At 35.2% G+C, this 12,608-nt stretch overlaps 1 protein-coding gene across 19 annotated transcripts in view; it reads right to left on the bottom strand.

The window, feature by feature from the left end:
- Positions 1-317: 317 nt before the first annotated feature.
- Positions 318-12,608, bottom strand: part of TTK (TTK protein kinase) — a 43,568-nt gene continuing 31,277 nt past the window's right edge. For 18 of the 19 annotated variants that reach the window (XM_045498871.1, XM_045498865.1, XM_045498867.1 and 15 more), the window contains 6 exons: positions 11,571-11,695; positions 9,909-9,989; positions 6,322-6,498; positions 5,893-5,977; positions 5,430-5,527; positions 2,385-4,232 (listed from right to left, as the gene is read on the bottom strand). In XM_045498871.1, coding sequence (XP_045354827.1) covers positions 4,146-4,232; positions 5,430-5,527; positions 5,893-5,977; positions 6,322-6,498; positions 9,909-9,989; positions 11,571-11,695 — 653 coding nt within the window. In that variant the 3' untranslated portion in view covers positions 2,385-4,145. Of the gene's footprint in view, positions 485-2,384; positions 4,233-5,429; positions 5,528-5,892; positions 5,978-6,321; positions 6,499-9,908; positions 9,990-11,570; positions 11,696-12,608 lie in introns of those variants that run through there. The other variant, XM_045498872.1, reaches the window with a different exon arrangement.

The raw sequence follows: 12,608 nt of genomic DNA, 5'->3' as shown, positions 1-12,608 counted from the left end.
ACTTCCTAACTCATGCTATAGGGCCAGCATTACCTTTATACCAAAACCAAAGACAGGGGTGCCTAAATGGCTCAGTCGGTTGAGCATCGGACTCTTGATTTCAGTTCTGGTCATGATCTCATGGTTGTGGGATCGAGCCCTGATGGACTCTGTGCTGGGCATGGAGCCTACTTGGGATTCTCTCTCCCTCTCCCTCTGCCCCTCCCCTGCTCATGCATGGTCTCTCTCTCAAAAAAAAAAAAAAAAAAATTACAGGAAACCTATAGATCAATATCTCTCATGAATATAGATGCAAAAATCCTCAATAAAATATTAGCAAATGTATAAAAAGAATTATACACCACAACTGAAGAGGATTTATCCCAAGTATGCAAGGCTGGTCCAACATTCAAAAATCAATTAATGTAATCAATCACATCAACAGGCTACAAAAGAAAATTCACATGATCATTATTAACAGATGCAAAAAAGCAATCTACAAAGTCTAACATCAATTCACGATTAAAAAAAAAAACAACTAAGAATAAAGGGGAACTTCCTTAACTTAATAAAGAATATCTATAAAAAAAACCATACAGCTAACTAACATCATAGTTAATGCTGAGAAACTTGAAGCTTTCCTACTAAGATCAGAAACAAGGCAAGGAAGTCCCTTCACCACTCCTTTCAATAGCATATTGGAAGTGCTAGCTAATGCAAGACAAGAAGGGAGCCTGGTTAGCTCAGTTAGATGAAGAGCATGTGACTCTTGATCTCGGGGTTGTGAGCTGCAGCTCCATACTGGGTATAGAAATTACTTTAAAAACCAAACCAAACCAAACCAAACCAAACCAAACCAAAACAAAACAAAACGAAGAAACAAAGGTATGCATATTGGGAGGGAATAAATAAACAGTCTTGTTTGCAGATGATATGATCATCTATGTAGAAGACCCAAAAGAACCAAAAACTCCTGGAACTAATAAACAATTATAGAAAAGTTGCAGGATACAAGGTTAATATACAAAAGTCCATCATTGTCCTATATAATAGCAATAGACAAGTGGAATTTGAAATTAAAAAAACACAATACCATTTACATTAGCACCCTCAAAAATTAAATAATTGGGAATAAATCTCATAATATATATACGAGGTCTATATGAAAAAAACTACAAAACTCTGATGAAAAAAATCAAGGAACAATAAATGGAGAAATATTCCAGTCATGGATAGGAAGACTCAATATTGTCAAAATGTCAGTTCTTCCCAACTGGATCTACTAACTGAATGCAATCCCAATCAAAATCCCAGCAAGTTTTCTTATGGTTATTGACAAACCAATTCTAAGGTTTATATGGAAAGGAAAAAATACCAATAGTCAACACAATATTGAAGACCAAGTTGGAGAATTGATACTACCCAACTTTAAGACCTACTATAAAGTGACAGCAATCAAGACAGCATGGTATTGGTGAGGGGATAAACGAATTTTGTTAATTCTTCACAAAAATTAACTCAAAGTGGATCACAAATCTAAATGTAATGTAAACCGCAAAACGGTAAAACTCTAGAAGATAACACAGCAAGAAACAGATGACCTTGGGTGTGGTGATGACTTTTCAGCACGATCCATTTAAGAAATAATTGACAAGCTGGAGAACATTAAGATTAAAAACTTCTGCTCTGTGAGAGACAATATCAAGAAAATGAGAAGACAACTGAATGAGAAAAAATATTTGCAAAGATATCTGATAAAGGACTGCTATCCAAAATACACAAAGAATTCTTAAAACTTAACCTTAAGAAAACAAACCACCCAGGGGCGCCTGGGTGGCGCAGTCGGTTAAGCGTCCGACTTCAGCCAGGTCACAATCTCGCGGTCCGGGAGTTCGAGCCCCGCGTCAGGCTCTGGGCTGATGGCTCAGAGCCTGGAGCCTGTTTCCGATTCTGTGTCTCCCTCTCTCTCTGCCCCTCCCCCGTTCATGCTCTGTCTCTCTCTGTCCCAAAAATAAATAAACGTTGAAAAAAAAAAGAAAACAAACCACCCAATCTAAAAAATAAACCAAAGACATTTAACCAAAGATGGTATCAGTTGGCAAGTAAGCATATTAAAAGACGCTCCACATCATGTGTCAGCCGGAAAATGCAAAATAAAAAAACAATGAGATACCACTATTGGAATGGCCAAAATCTGGAATCCTGACAACACCAAATGCTGGCAAGGTCGTGGGGCAAAAGGAACCCTCATTCACTGCTGGAAGGAATGCAAAATGGTACAGCCACTTTGGAAGACAGTTTGGCAGTTTCCTACCAAACTAAACATACTCTTTACATACAATCCATCAAACATGCTCCTTGGTATTTACACAAAAGAGTTGAAAACTTACGTCCACACAAAAACCTGCACACAGATTATAGCAGCTTTATTCGTAATTGTCAAAATTTGGAAGCAATCAAGATGACCTTCAGTAGTTGGATGGATGAACTGCAGTACATACACATAATGGAATATCATTAGGCACTGAAAAGACCTGGAGGAACCTTTTTTTTTTTTTTTTTTTATGTTTGTTTATTTTTGAGAGAGAGACTGAGCGCAAGCGGGGAAGGGGCAGAGAGAGAGGGAGACACAGAATCCAAAGTGGGCTCCAGGCTCTGAGCTGTCTGCACAGAGCTAATGCGGGGCTCAAACTCACGAACTGTGAGATCATGACCTGAGCCAAAGTCGGACGCCCAACCAACTGAGACACCCAGGTGCCCCTGGAGGAACCTTTTCTAAGTGAAAGAAATTAATGTGAAAAGGTTACCAACTGTACAACTCCCAACTACATGGTGTTCTGGAAAAGGCAAAACTATCGACACAATAAAATCAGTGGTTGCCAAGGGATTATGGGGTAGGGATGGGATGAATAGGAGGAGCACAGAGAATTTTTAGGTCCATGAAAATTCTCTGTATTCTCATTATACATTTGTCCAAATGCACAGAATGTACACCAGCAAGAATGAACTGTAATGTAAGCTACAGACTTCAGACAACTATTATGGTGTACCAATGTAGGTTCATTAAATTTAAGAAATGTACCAATCTGGTGGGGGATGTTGATAATAGGGGAGATGGTGCATGTGTGAAGGCAAAGGCTATATGGGAAATCTCTGCACCTTCCCCTCAATTTTTCTGTGAACCTAAAACTGATCTAAAAAAGATCTAAAAAGGTCTATTGAGGGGCCCCTGGGTGGCTCAGTCCATTGAATGTCCAACTCTTGGTTTCAGCCCAGGTCATGATCTCACAGTTTGTGAGATCGAGCCGGAGTCAGGCTCTGCACTGAGCCTGCTTGGGATTCTCCCTCTCTTTTTCTCTCTGCTCCTCCCCTGCTCACGCTCTCTCTCAAAACAAATAAACTTTAAAAAAAAAAAAAAAAGTCTAATGAAATCTAAATAAAGAAAAGGTAAGATGGAGGGAGAATGTATTAGATTTAGTCCCAAAGATTCTAAGACTACATTGGTAATTACCAATTACCAAGCAAGTCATACACTAAGGGCACGCCCTATACAACTTATACCACAGAAGCCAGCATGATACTCTAAACACCAAAAACAATCGGTATTATGAAGAATCAAAGGGAGAATTAAAAGAACCAGTGCAGCTCTAAAACTCTGGACTGCATCAGTGCCATAAAGCAATCAGGAAATCTATTTTAGAATTCAAACCCTTTGGAATTTTCTTCTTGAAGACTCTTGTGTCTTCCCTTAACTCAATTTTTTAAAAGTGTTTTGCTGCCACACCAGCAGTGCATTAGCTTAAAGAAAATAACCATACATTTTTTTACATTTTAGTGTCATTTTATGCTACAAAGCTTTATTTACATAGTTCTTCAGAATATATTTCAGTTGTCCATCCACTATTCTAAGTGTGATGTGATATCAAATAGAGTAGATTTGCAGGAAAGCATAAAAGAGAGAGAACAATTCTACAACTTAATATATATAGTATCATTAGTGGTTATTATTTTTACAGTTTTCTTTTGAGAATAATCCACTGAATTTTTCTGCCATTGACATTTCAGGATTAAGTTGTCCTTAAGAGCAGTTTCCACAGAGAATCAAGAGTATAACAGTCCAATATATTTTTACAGTTGATATTTGACAGTTTGTGAGTAGGTGCAAATCATTTTTTCTCCCATTTTTTTTCAAAAGTCTTGGATGATGAAGAGGAATCATGACCTTCACCACTACTATATCGGTCATATAAAGTCTGAAATTAAAAACACACACCTGTTTTGTAACTTTTTAAATTCAAGGGATTATCAGATTAATAAAGATAACTAAACATATTCTAACATGAAATGAATTTCTCTCTTGTTCTTATAACTACAAAATTATTTTATAAACTATTGAAGATAATTAAGAATTATAAACACCTAGCTTGGCCTAAAAATCTATCATAAGATACAGCTCAATATTTCTGTAAAAGAAATGTACCATAGCTACTAATAAGCATACATATGCACCTTCAAGCCCTTTTTAGTCTCCCGTATTTTTTTTTAAATAAAGCTAGTCTTAGATAAATTGCTACACTTTAAAATACCCTCATCAGGAGATAGACTATCAGATGATATTTCAACTAATAAACAGATGACATTAAAAAAATAATACAAATTATTATATAAATAGGCATAATCAGCTATATTAAAATCTACATATTTTTTAAAGGATTCAAGACTAAACCAACATCTAATTTATGAAGATGACAGACATCTCTGTCTTGGAGAACACATAACCTTAGTGATAAAGGAAACTAATTCATCTCTATTTATAAAAGGCTCTAAATAATACACTGGTAGAAATTTAAAACATGAAGATGTTATTACTGAAATAAATAATTAGTAACTGCTTGGTTAACTAAACCAGTGGGCAATAAACATACATGGGTTCTAGAAATGACAAGGTGTTTGATGGCAATGAGATCCAAAAAATAGTGGCATAGACATAAACCAACACTGGGAGGCTGAAAGGTTTGAGGCATTCACTTTGAGAAGTGGGCTGACTGCTGTACACAGCTGTAAGTCATTACATGTAACAAATACTGAGACTTCTCCAAGATGGTTTAAGAAAAAATTGGCTAGAAGAAATGAATTCAAAAGCTGTGTTAAGAATATTGTTGATTCAAAAGACAGGTTGCTTTTTAAATTTATCCAGTTGAGACCTGACTGCAATCTTAGGTATGCACCTTGTATGACAATTCACTTTCAATTGTGCTATCTGTACAATAAGAATGTAAATCAAGTAAGTCTATTTTGTCAAAAAGCACAAGTATCTAAATGTCGAAATATATTTCATAGTTGTCTTATGATTGGACCAAGTTTTCTTTGGAGTACCTGTTTAAGCATCTAATTCACTAAACTATACAAAACAATTAAAAGTAATGTAGATAGAGAACAGACATTCTTACTTTAGCAGCTTTCAAAATGGAGTTAGGAGAATTCAGACCAACGAGTTGGCCCAGAACATATTTCATTTCTTCAGTGGTGCCCTTAGCCATATGATTACCTGTAATGAAAATATAATCAATAACCTACTGGTACCATTAAAAAAATATAAAATACACAAATACATTCTGTTTAACAGCACAATGGCTGGCTTTATGTAATTTATCATTGATCAAAGCTACTTACCAAGGATAAGTGAAAACGAATGCAAGTAAAAAAAAAAGGCGATTTCATTTATTTTAGTATTTTAGAATAAAAGAAACTTCCTTAAGGAAGGAGGAAATCTGGAAGTAGCCCATTCAAATTCTGGTTTTGTTATAGCTAAAAGTCTGTTTATATTAGTAATTAGCATAATTACTTAGTATAATCAGTGTAATTATTTAGTAATGAATTAGTAATCTAATAAACTGATTTTCAAAGAAATACCTGGATGAGTTTGAATTTGAACATATGGATGCACCAGAAGCTCAGGAATGGATATCCTCTGTTTAGGGTCCCTTATTAAACAACACTATAAAAATAAGGATTAATTTTTTTAAAAATCAAGCTTTCTTATGTAATATTGATATAAAGTGTTTTTCAAGATTGCACCATACTACAGAAGTTGCTTTCTAGATAGCCCACTCAGAAATGACAAGATTCCATATGTCATTCTTGCAAAATCCCCAAGTATTCATAAGCTTTTTAAAAACACCTTCAAAATAAACTTAACATGACTTAAAGACCTAAGTCATTCAATAATTCCCTCCAATAGACTAGTTATATCTACCTATGCCAGATTTCAATGATTTCTTCTAAGCAAACAATTTAAGTATATGAAATCATTCTTCTATATCCATATACTATTAATGTTACCTTTAACACATCTTGAAGATCTTTCTCTGGGATATCAGGAAATTCGATTTCATGATTAGGGTCAATTATGGCATGTAATTTAGAAATCTGATTAATTATATGTTGAAATGGTGTCTTCCCATAAGTCATATAGTACAAAATGCATCCTAAGGACCAAACGTCACTTTTGGGGCTTATCTAATTCAGGAAAAAAAAAAAAAAATTATTTTAACATAAAATTAAATTTAAGAGTATTTTATATACACACATGTAAACATATATTCCCTGCCATTTAAAATCATAACTAAATCTCAAGGAATGTGCAAGTACTAGATTAAGTTTACATAAAAAAAAAATCTTTCTCTAGTTTTTGCTATATTTGGTTATTTTACCAAGAAATGAGCTTTAAGTCTCTCAACAAACTTGTGATTAAAATATTTCAACCAAAACATATATTACGTTCTTGTCAGCTTGCGACAATATAAACTAAAAAACATTAACTGCAAATTTTAAATTTATTTTTCTCCAAAATTATTTTATTATAATAAATTTGTATATAAAATTAATAATATGTAAATATGCATAGATTTCAAAAATGTTAAGTTGAACTATCCTAAACCCAAGAATGCAAATTATAGGGCCAGGCTGGGCTGCATTTCAATCCTGGCCTTATCATTAGCTAATTCTATGATCTCTATTTCCTCACCCCTAAAACAGAAATAATAAAAGTACATTGTCATAGGCATTAAATGATGTAACCATGAGATATGGGTAAGCATAAAGAATAATTTCTGGTTATAGTAAGTTCTCAAAAATATTACTTATCATAACATGTTCTTTGTATTAAACAATCTCATTAGAAACAATGCAGTATTATAACATAATTACCATTTTGACTTTAAGAGAGAGAAAGAAAAAAAGAAAGCAGAATAGCAGTGTTGACATTAGGAAAGGAAAACAAGAACATAACAAAATACTTTTAACAGAAGAAAGAAAGGCATTTTATAATGATAAGAGGTACAACCAACCAAGATGGTTGTGAACTTCTTTGCACTGAAACTACATTTAATAGAACTATATTGAGTAAAAACTACAATAAATTATTTTGGTTGGAAGGGTAGAGAGATTTTAGCACACCTTTCAGAAAACGGCAGATAAAACAGACCCCATTGCTGAACACAAAGAAAACTAAAAATTAATAAAAATACTCCTCTTCCTCCAACTTAACCATCTGGAAATTAAATCCGTTTCTACATAAATCATGGATTAAAAAAGGATTTCAGATTCTAGAAAAATAGCAGTGGCTGTGGCAGCATAGTTTTTCTTATTTATTTTTTTAATTAAAGTATAGCTGACACAATGTTACATTAGTTTCAGGTGTGCAACATAGTGACTTGACAATTCAATACACTATGCTATGCTCACCACAAGTATAGCTACTGTCTGTCACTACACAACACTATTAAAATACCATTGACTAGATTCCCTATGCTGTACCTTCCATCCCATGACTTACTCATTCCAGAGCTGGAGGCCTGTACCTCCCACTCCTCTTTTGGAGATCTATTTTTTCCTTTTTTTTAATTTTTTTTTTCAACGTTTATTTATTTTTGGGACAGAGAGAGACAGAGCATGAACGGGGGAGGGGCAGAGAGAGAGGGAGACACAGAATCGGAAACAGGCTCCAGGCTCTGAGCCATCAGCCCAGAGCCCGACGCGGGGCTCGAACTCACGGACCGCGAGATCGTGACCTGGCTGAAGTCGGACGCTTAACCGACTGCGCCACCCAGGCGCCCCTGTTCTTATTTAGGAGTCTGTTTCTGCTTTTTATTTGTTTTGCATTTTAGATTGCAGCATAGTTTTTCAGTCTGTCCAAATCCCCAGATAAGACAGACAGAGAAGCCTGTAGCAAAACCATAGACATATGGAGAAGATTTACAACAAAACAAAGTGAAAAGCCATACCCCAAAACCCCAGAATACGAAGGGACACAAACTACCCACAGCCACAAGTCGTGTATAGTAGAGGCATTTGAAACAGAAAGCAGAGGGAAATAGTGAATGTGCCCAATAGACCTCAGAATAGAAACTCCAAATAGCCAACAGATGTTCATTGGAAAGTAATTTGCAAACAGAGCTAGACTGGGAAGGGTTTGAGCTTTTCACAAGCAGGGATTATCTTACATGGTGGGATAAAAAATTTGCCTTCTGTTCAGAATCATTAAGGCCACTGTTTAGCAGGTGATTACATCGAATGGAGATTTACCCATAATATTAAAGCAGTGAGTTGAAAACTGAAAAAATCTGAACTCTACAAGCAATTCAAAATAAATCTTATTTCAAAGTATTTTAAAACTGCAACTGAAAACTTTAGAATTAATGAAAATTAATACTACAAAAAAGTGGAAGTAGAAGTTAAAGTAAAACTCAGTAAAATTCAGTTTTAATGTTTTCATTAAGAAAGAATACAAAAATTAAGTTGGCAATTATCTAAATCCAGAAACTAGAAAAAAAAGAAACCTAAAGGAAATACAATTAATAAAGATAAAAGCAGAAATTAGAGAGCAAATGAAAATAGAATTAATAAATGAAGACTTGGTTCTTTAAAATTAACAAAACCTTGGAAAGTCTAACCAAGAAAAAGAAAAAAGACAACAAATCTAAGTATTAAAAGGGGAAGCTAAACAAATAATAAAAAGAATTTTATAAGAGACTATTTGACATAATGTCATGTCAGTTATTTGAGAAGAAATTTAGAAGCCACAATTTTCTAGGAAGGAAAATATAATTAGTAAATTAGCACATATTTATCAAGCAATAATTTAGGGCTAGACAATGTACTAAGTGATTTATATTCTTTATCATTTAATCCTCACCTTTAAAACAGGTACTGTTTATAAGCTGAATTTATAGATGAAGAAACCAGGCAAGTTAATTCATAAAGATGGTTGTTAACAAAGAGGCAGGTCTATTACTTGAATGCAGGTCCCTGGACAACAATGTAATGCTTGCATGCACTTGGTTACACTGCTATAGAGCAACGAAGGATTAGCTTGGGAGCCAGAGGCATCCAGGCAAGCAAAATGAGCCCAAGAAGAGACACCAAGGAGGCTAACACAAAGTTCACTGAGGTGGTAAAATAAGGCAAGTGGGAAAGTAGCTGTGGCAGGCTGGGAAAAAACTGCCTATTAGAATTGTACTTGGAAATGTAGAATTCACAAATGAATAAATGGTAAGAGATAAAATGTAAGAATCAAAGAGGAAATAAAAGACTTCAAAGATCATTTTAATGTGCCTAACTCTGAGCTAATTTAGTCTTAATTTCTACCTTTCATTTTGAAACTGAAAAATAATACCCTGGGTACGTTTTTTGTTAGAGCACATTGTTGAGACATCCCGTATTAAAAGCACAATATTAAAAGAACAGTCTCAAATCAATAACTGTAAAACTGAATCCCATGACCATTTGCCAAAGAAAGCAAGGTCTCTAAAATGGCCTAAAAAGTTTTAGAACTTAAGCAACTTTCAGTTATCTGTTAGGTTTAATCAGAGAATAGTCCATTCCCTTCTGATGCCAGATAAATGGGATCTAAATAACCTTCATAATACCTTTGACTTGGATTTCCCATTCTCTCTTGAGGAAGACATATCTTTGATTGCTTCTGGTGGCATATAATTAACTGTACCAACCTGTAGGCCAAAGCACAGAAAACACTAATCAATGAAAATATTTTATTCTGCTTTAGATTTTTTAAAACACAAATGTCAGATTCTTAGAAACTTATATAATTACATATTTCAGTAATATATTTTAAAAAATCAAGTAACTGACAATGATATTAGGACATAAGTTTCTTCACAACTCCAGAAAAATAAATTGGGTCCATAATCAGAAAAGTTATTCCTTTCAGAATGCTAAGCTTTTTCTACGATTATGATGGGCAACTACCATAAAACTGTAGAGGCTAAAATTATATTAATGGCCATAAACTTGAGGAATTGATATCACTCATTTCTCTGTGCTGGAACAGGCCTAGAATGCTTTAAAAAAAAAAAAAAAAATCAACCAACCAACCAATCAAAAATCTAGCTATGTCTCCAAGTATTCCCTGGGCCCATGTCCAGAGTGAGATGGGGCAGGAATCTAAATCATGCAAGAGTTTTCACAGTCAGATTATGCCAACCTTAAAAGGCATTTATTTTAGTCTAAAATAAGTGGTTCTGTTTTCAAGCACCGAATGCCTGTACTTTAGGGCCTTGCCATAGAGGGAATCTTCAAGTTGATTTACAATTACATGTTCAGCCATATTTTTGATACAAAGAGAAGTTATTATCAAATAGAATTGTTTCAAAGGCATGCTGTTCATCTATTCCTCCTAAAAATAGTCTAGTTTTACTTCTAGGATTATGGCACATCCACACCAGAAATCTGCATACATAGAACACATCATCTTGACTTCAAGCAGGATTATTTTTAGTTATTCTTTGGTGTTATCACCTCAGTTTTTTTTTTTAAATTTTTTTTCAACGTTTATTTATTTTTGGGACAGAGAGAGACAGAGCATGAACGGGGGAGGGGCAGAGAGAGAGGGAGACACAGAATCAGAAACAGGCTCCAGGCTCTGAGCCATCAGCCCAGAGCCCGACGCGGGGCTCGAACTCACGGACCGCGAGATCGTGACCTGGTTGAAGTCGGACGCTTAACCGACTGCGCCACCCAGGCGCCCCTCACCTCAGTTTTTATGGAGACAAATTTATTAAGTTTGTAACTGCATATCCTATTAGAAAAAGGCAGTAGAGTACAATATTATGGTTGTTTCCAATATGAAGGCCCACTTAAGAATTTTTTTTCAAATGCAAGTGATAGGAAAGCTTTACTTCTCCAGAAGAATAAAATAATCTTACCTCATGGACAATAAAAAAAACATGTAACTGCAATTCCCTCTTTGGTTGCTACCAGGAATCTCTGAGACAAAGTTTCAGGTGAACTCAAGATCATGACAAAGGTGATTTCCAAGACAGGCATTAGGCTTCTCTACCTCAGCTATAGGAAAATCATTTAAAAGTGCCAGATTTATTTCTACCTGATCTTGACTCTCTAAAGTGTATTAAATATGGTTTTTATTCTTATAGTATCTATTCTTAATACAAAGGTTTCAAATCCTTTGAAGAATGAGGTAGAAAAAATAAAATCCCCATTACCAAAATATTTTACAGGTGAAATGGAACTGAACCGTACTGGGTAGTAACCAACCATTCGTTAAGTCTTACCTGAGAGTCTTTAACAATACTTGTTGTATCTGGTTGCATTTGATTTGCAATCCCAAAATCAATTAGTTTTAGCATTCCATCAACTATCAGAAAGTTAGCAGGTTTCAGATCACTGTGAACGATGCCTTCAAAATAAAAATCCATTGTAATATCAGACAATGTAAAACATTCTAAGTATAAAAGAAATTTCACAATGGGGTACCTAGGTGGCTCAGTCGGTTGAGTGTCCAACTTCTGCTCATGTCATGATCTCACGGCTTGTGAGTTAGAGCCCTGCATCGGGCTCTGTACTGACAGCTCAGAGCCTGGAGCCTGCTTTGGATTCTGTGTCTCCTCTCTCTGCCCCTCCCCCGCTCACTCTGTCTCTCTCTCTCTCTCTCACAAAAATCAATAAATGTTAAAAAAAAAAAAAAAAAGAAATTTCACAATCTACTGGCCTAGTTGATTCCTTTGGTCAAAGTAAATGCTCATGTATAATATTTTTTTAATGTTTATTTATCTTGAGAGCAAGAAGAGAGCATGTGAGTTGGGGAGGGGCAGAAAGAGAATCCCAAGCAGGCTCCATACTGTCAGCTCAGAGCCCGACGCAAGGCTCATCTCAACCAACTGTGAGATCATGACCTGAGCCGAAACCAAGAGTCAAACACTTAACCAACTGAGCCACTCAGGAGCCCCTCATTTTTAATATTTTCTAAAAAGATATAGTACCGGCAATGTACCAAGCACTATTCTAAGTTTGCTGCTTATCTTGAATCATTTAATCCTCACACCAGAACTGGGGTAATTACTATACTAATATTACCCTTTTAAGTGAAAAAACTAAGGCACAGAGATTAAGTAATTTGCTCAAGGTCATAAAACCTAAGTGACAGGGCCACGACTTGACCCAGGCACTCTGGCTTCAGAGTTTATTATCTTCACAACCCACTAGATAACATCATAAATTATATTGTCAGATGGAAGACCCTAATGCTCCTGACACCTCTAACCCTACAGCCCTGATCTTAATCACTGAATTATCTTTTAACTTATAGGGAG

The sequence above is a fragment of the Leopardus geoffroyi genome, chromosome B2 (genome assembly GCF_018350155.1).
Source record: "Leopardus geoffroyi isolate Oge1 chromosome B2, O.geoffroyi_Oge1_pat1.0, whole genome shotgun sequence".
Classification (NCBI taxonomy): domain Eukaryota; kingdom Metazoa; phylum Chordata; class Mammalia; order Carnivora; family Felidae; genus Leopardus; species Leopardus geoffroyi.
Note: the sequence above shows the minus strand (reverse complement) of the source record. Positions and strands in the feature narration are given on the sequence as shown.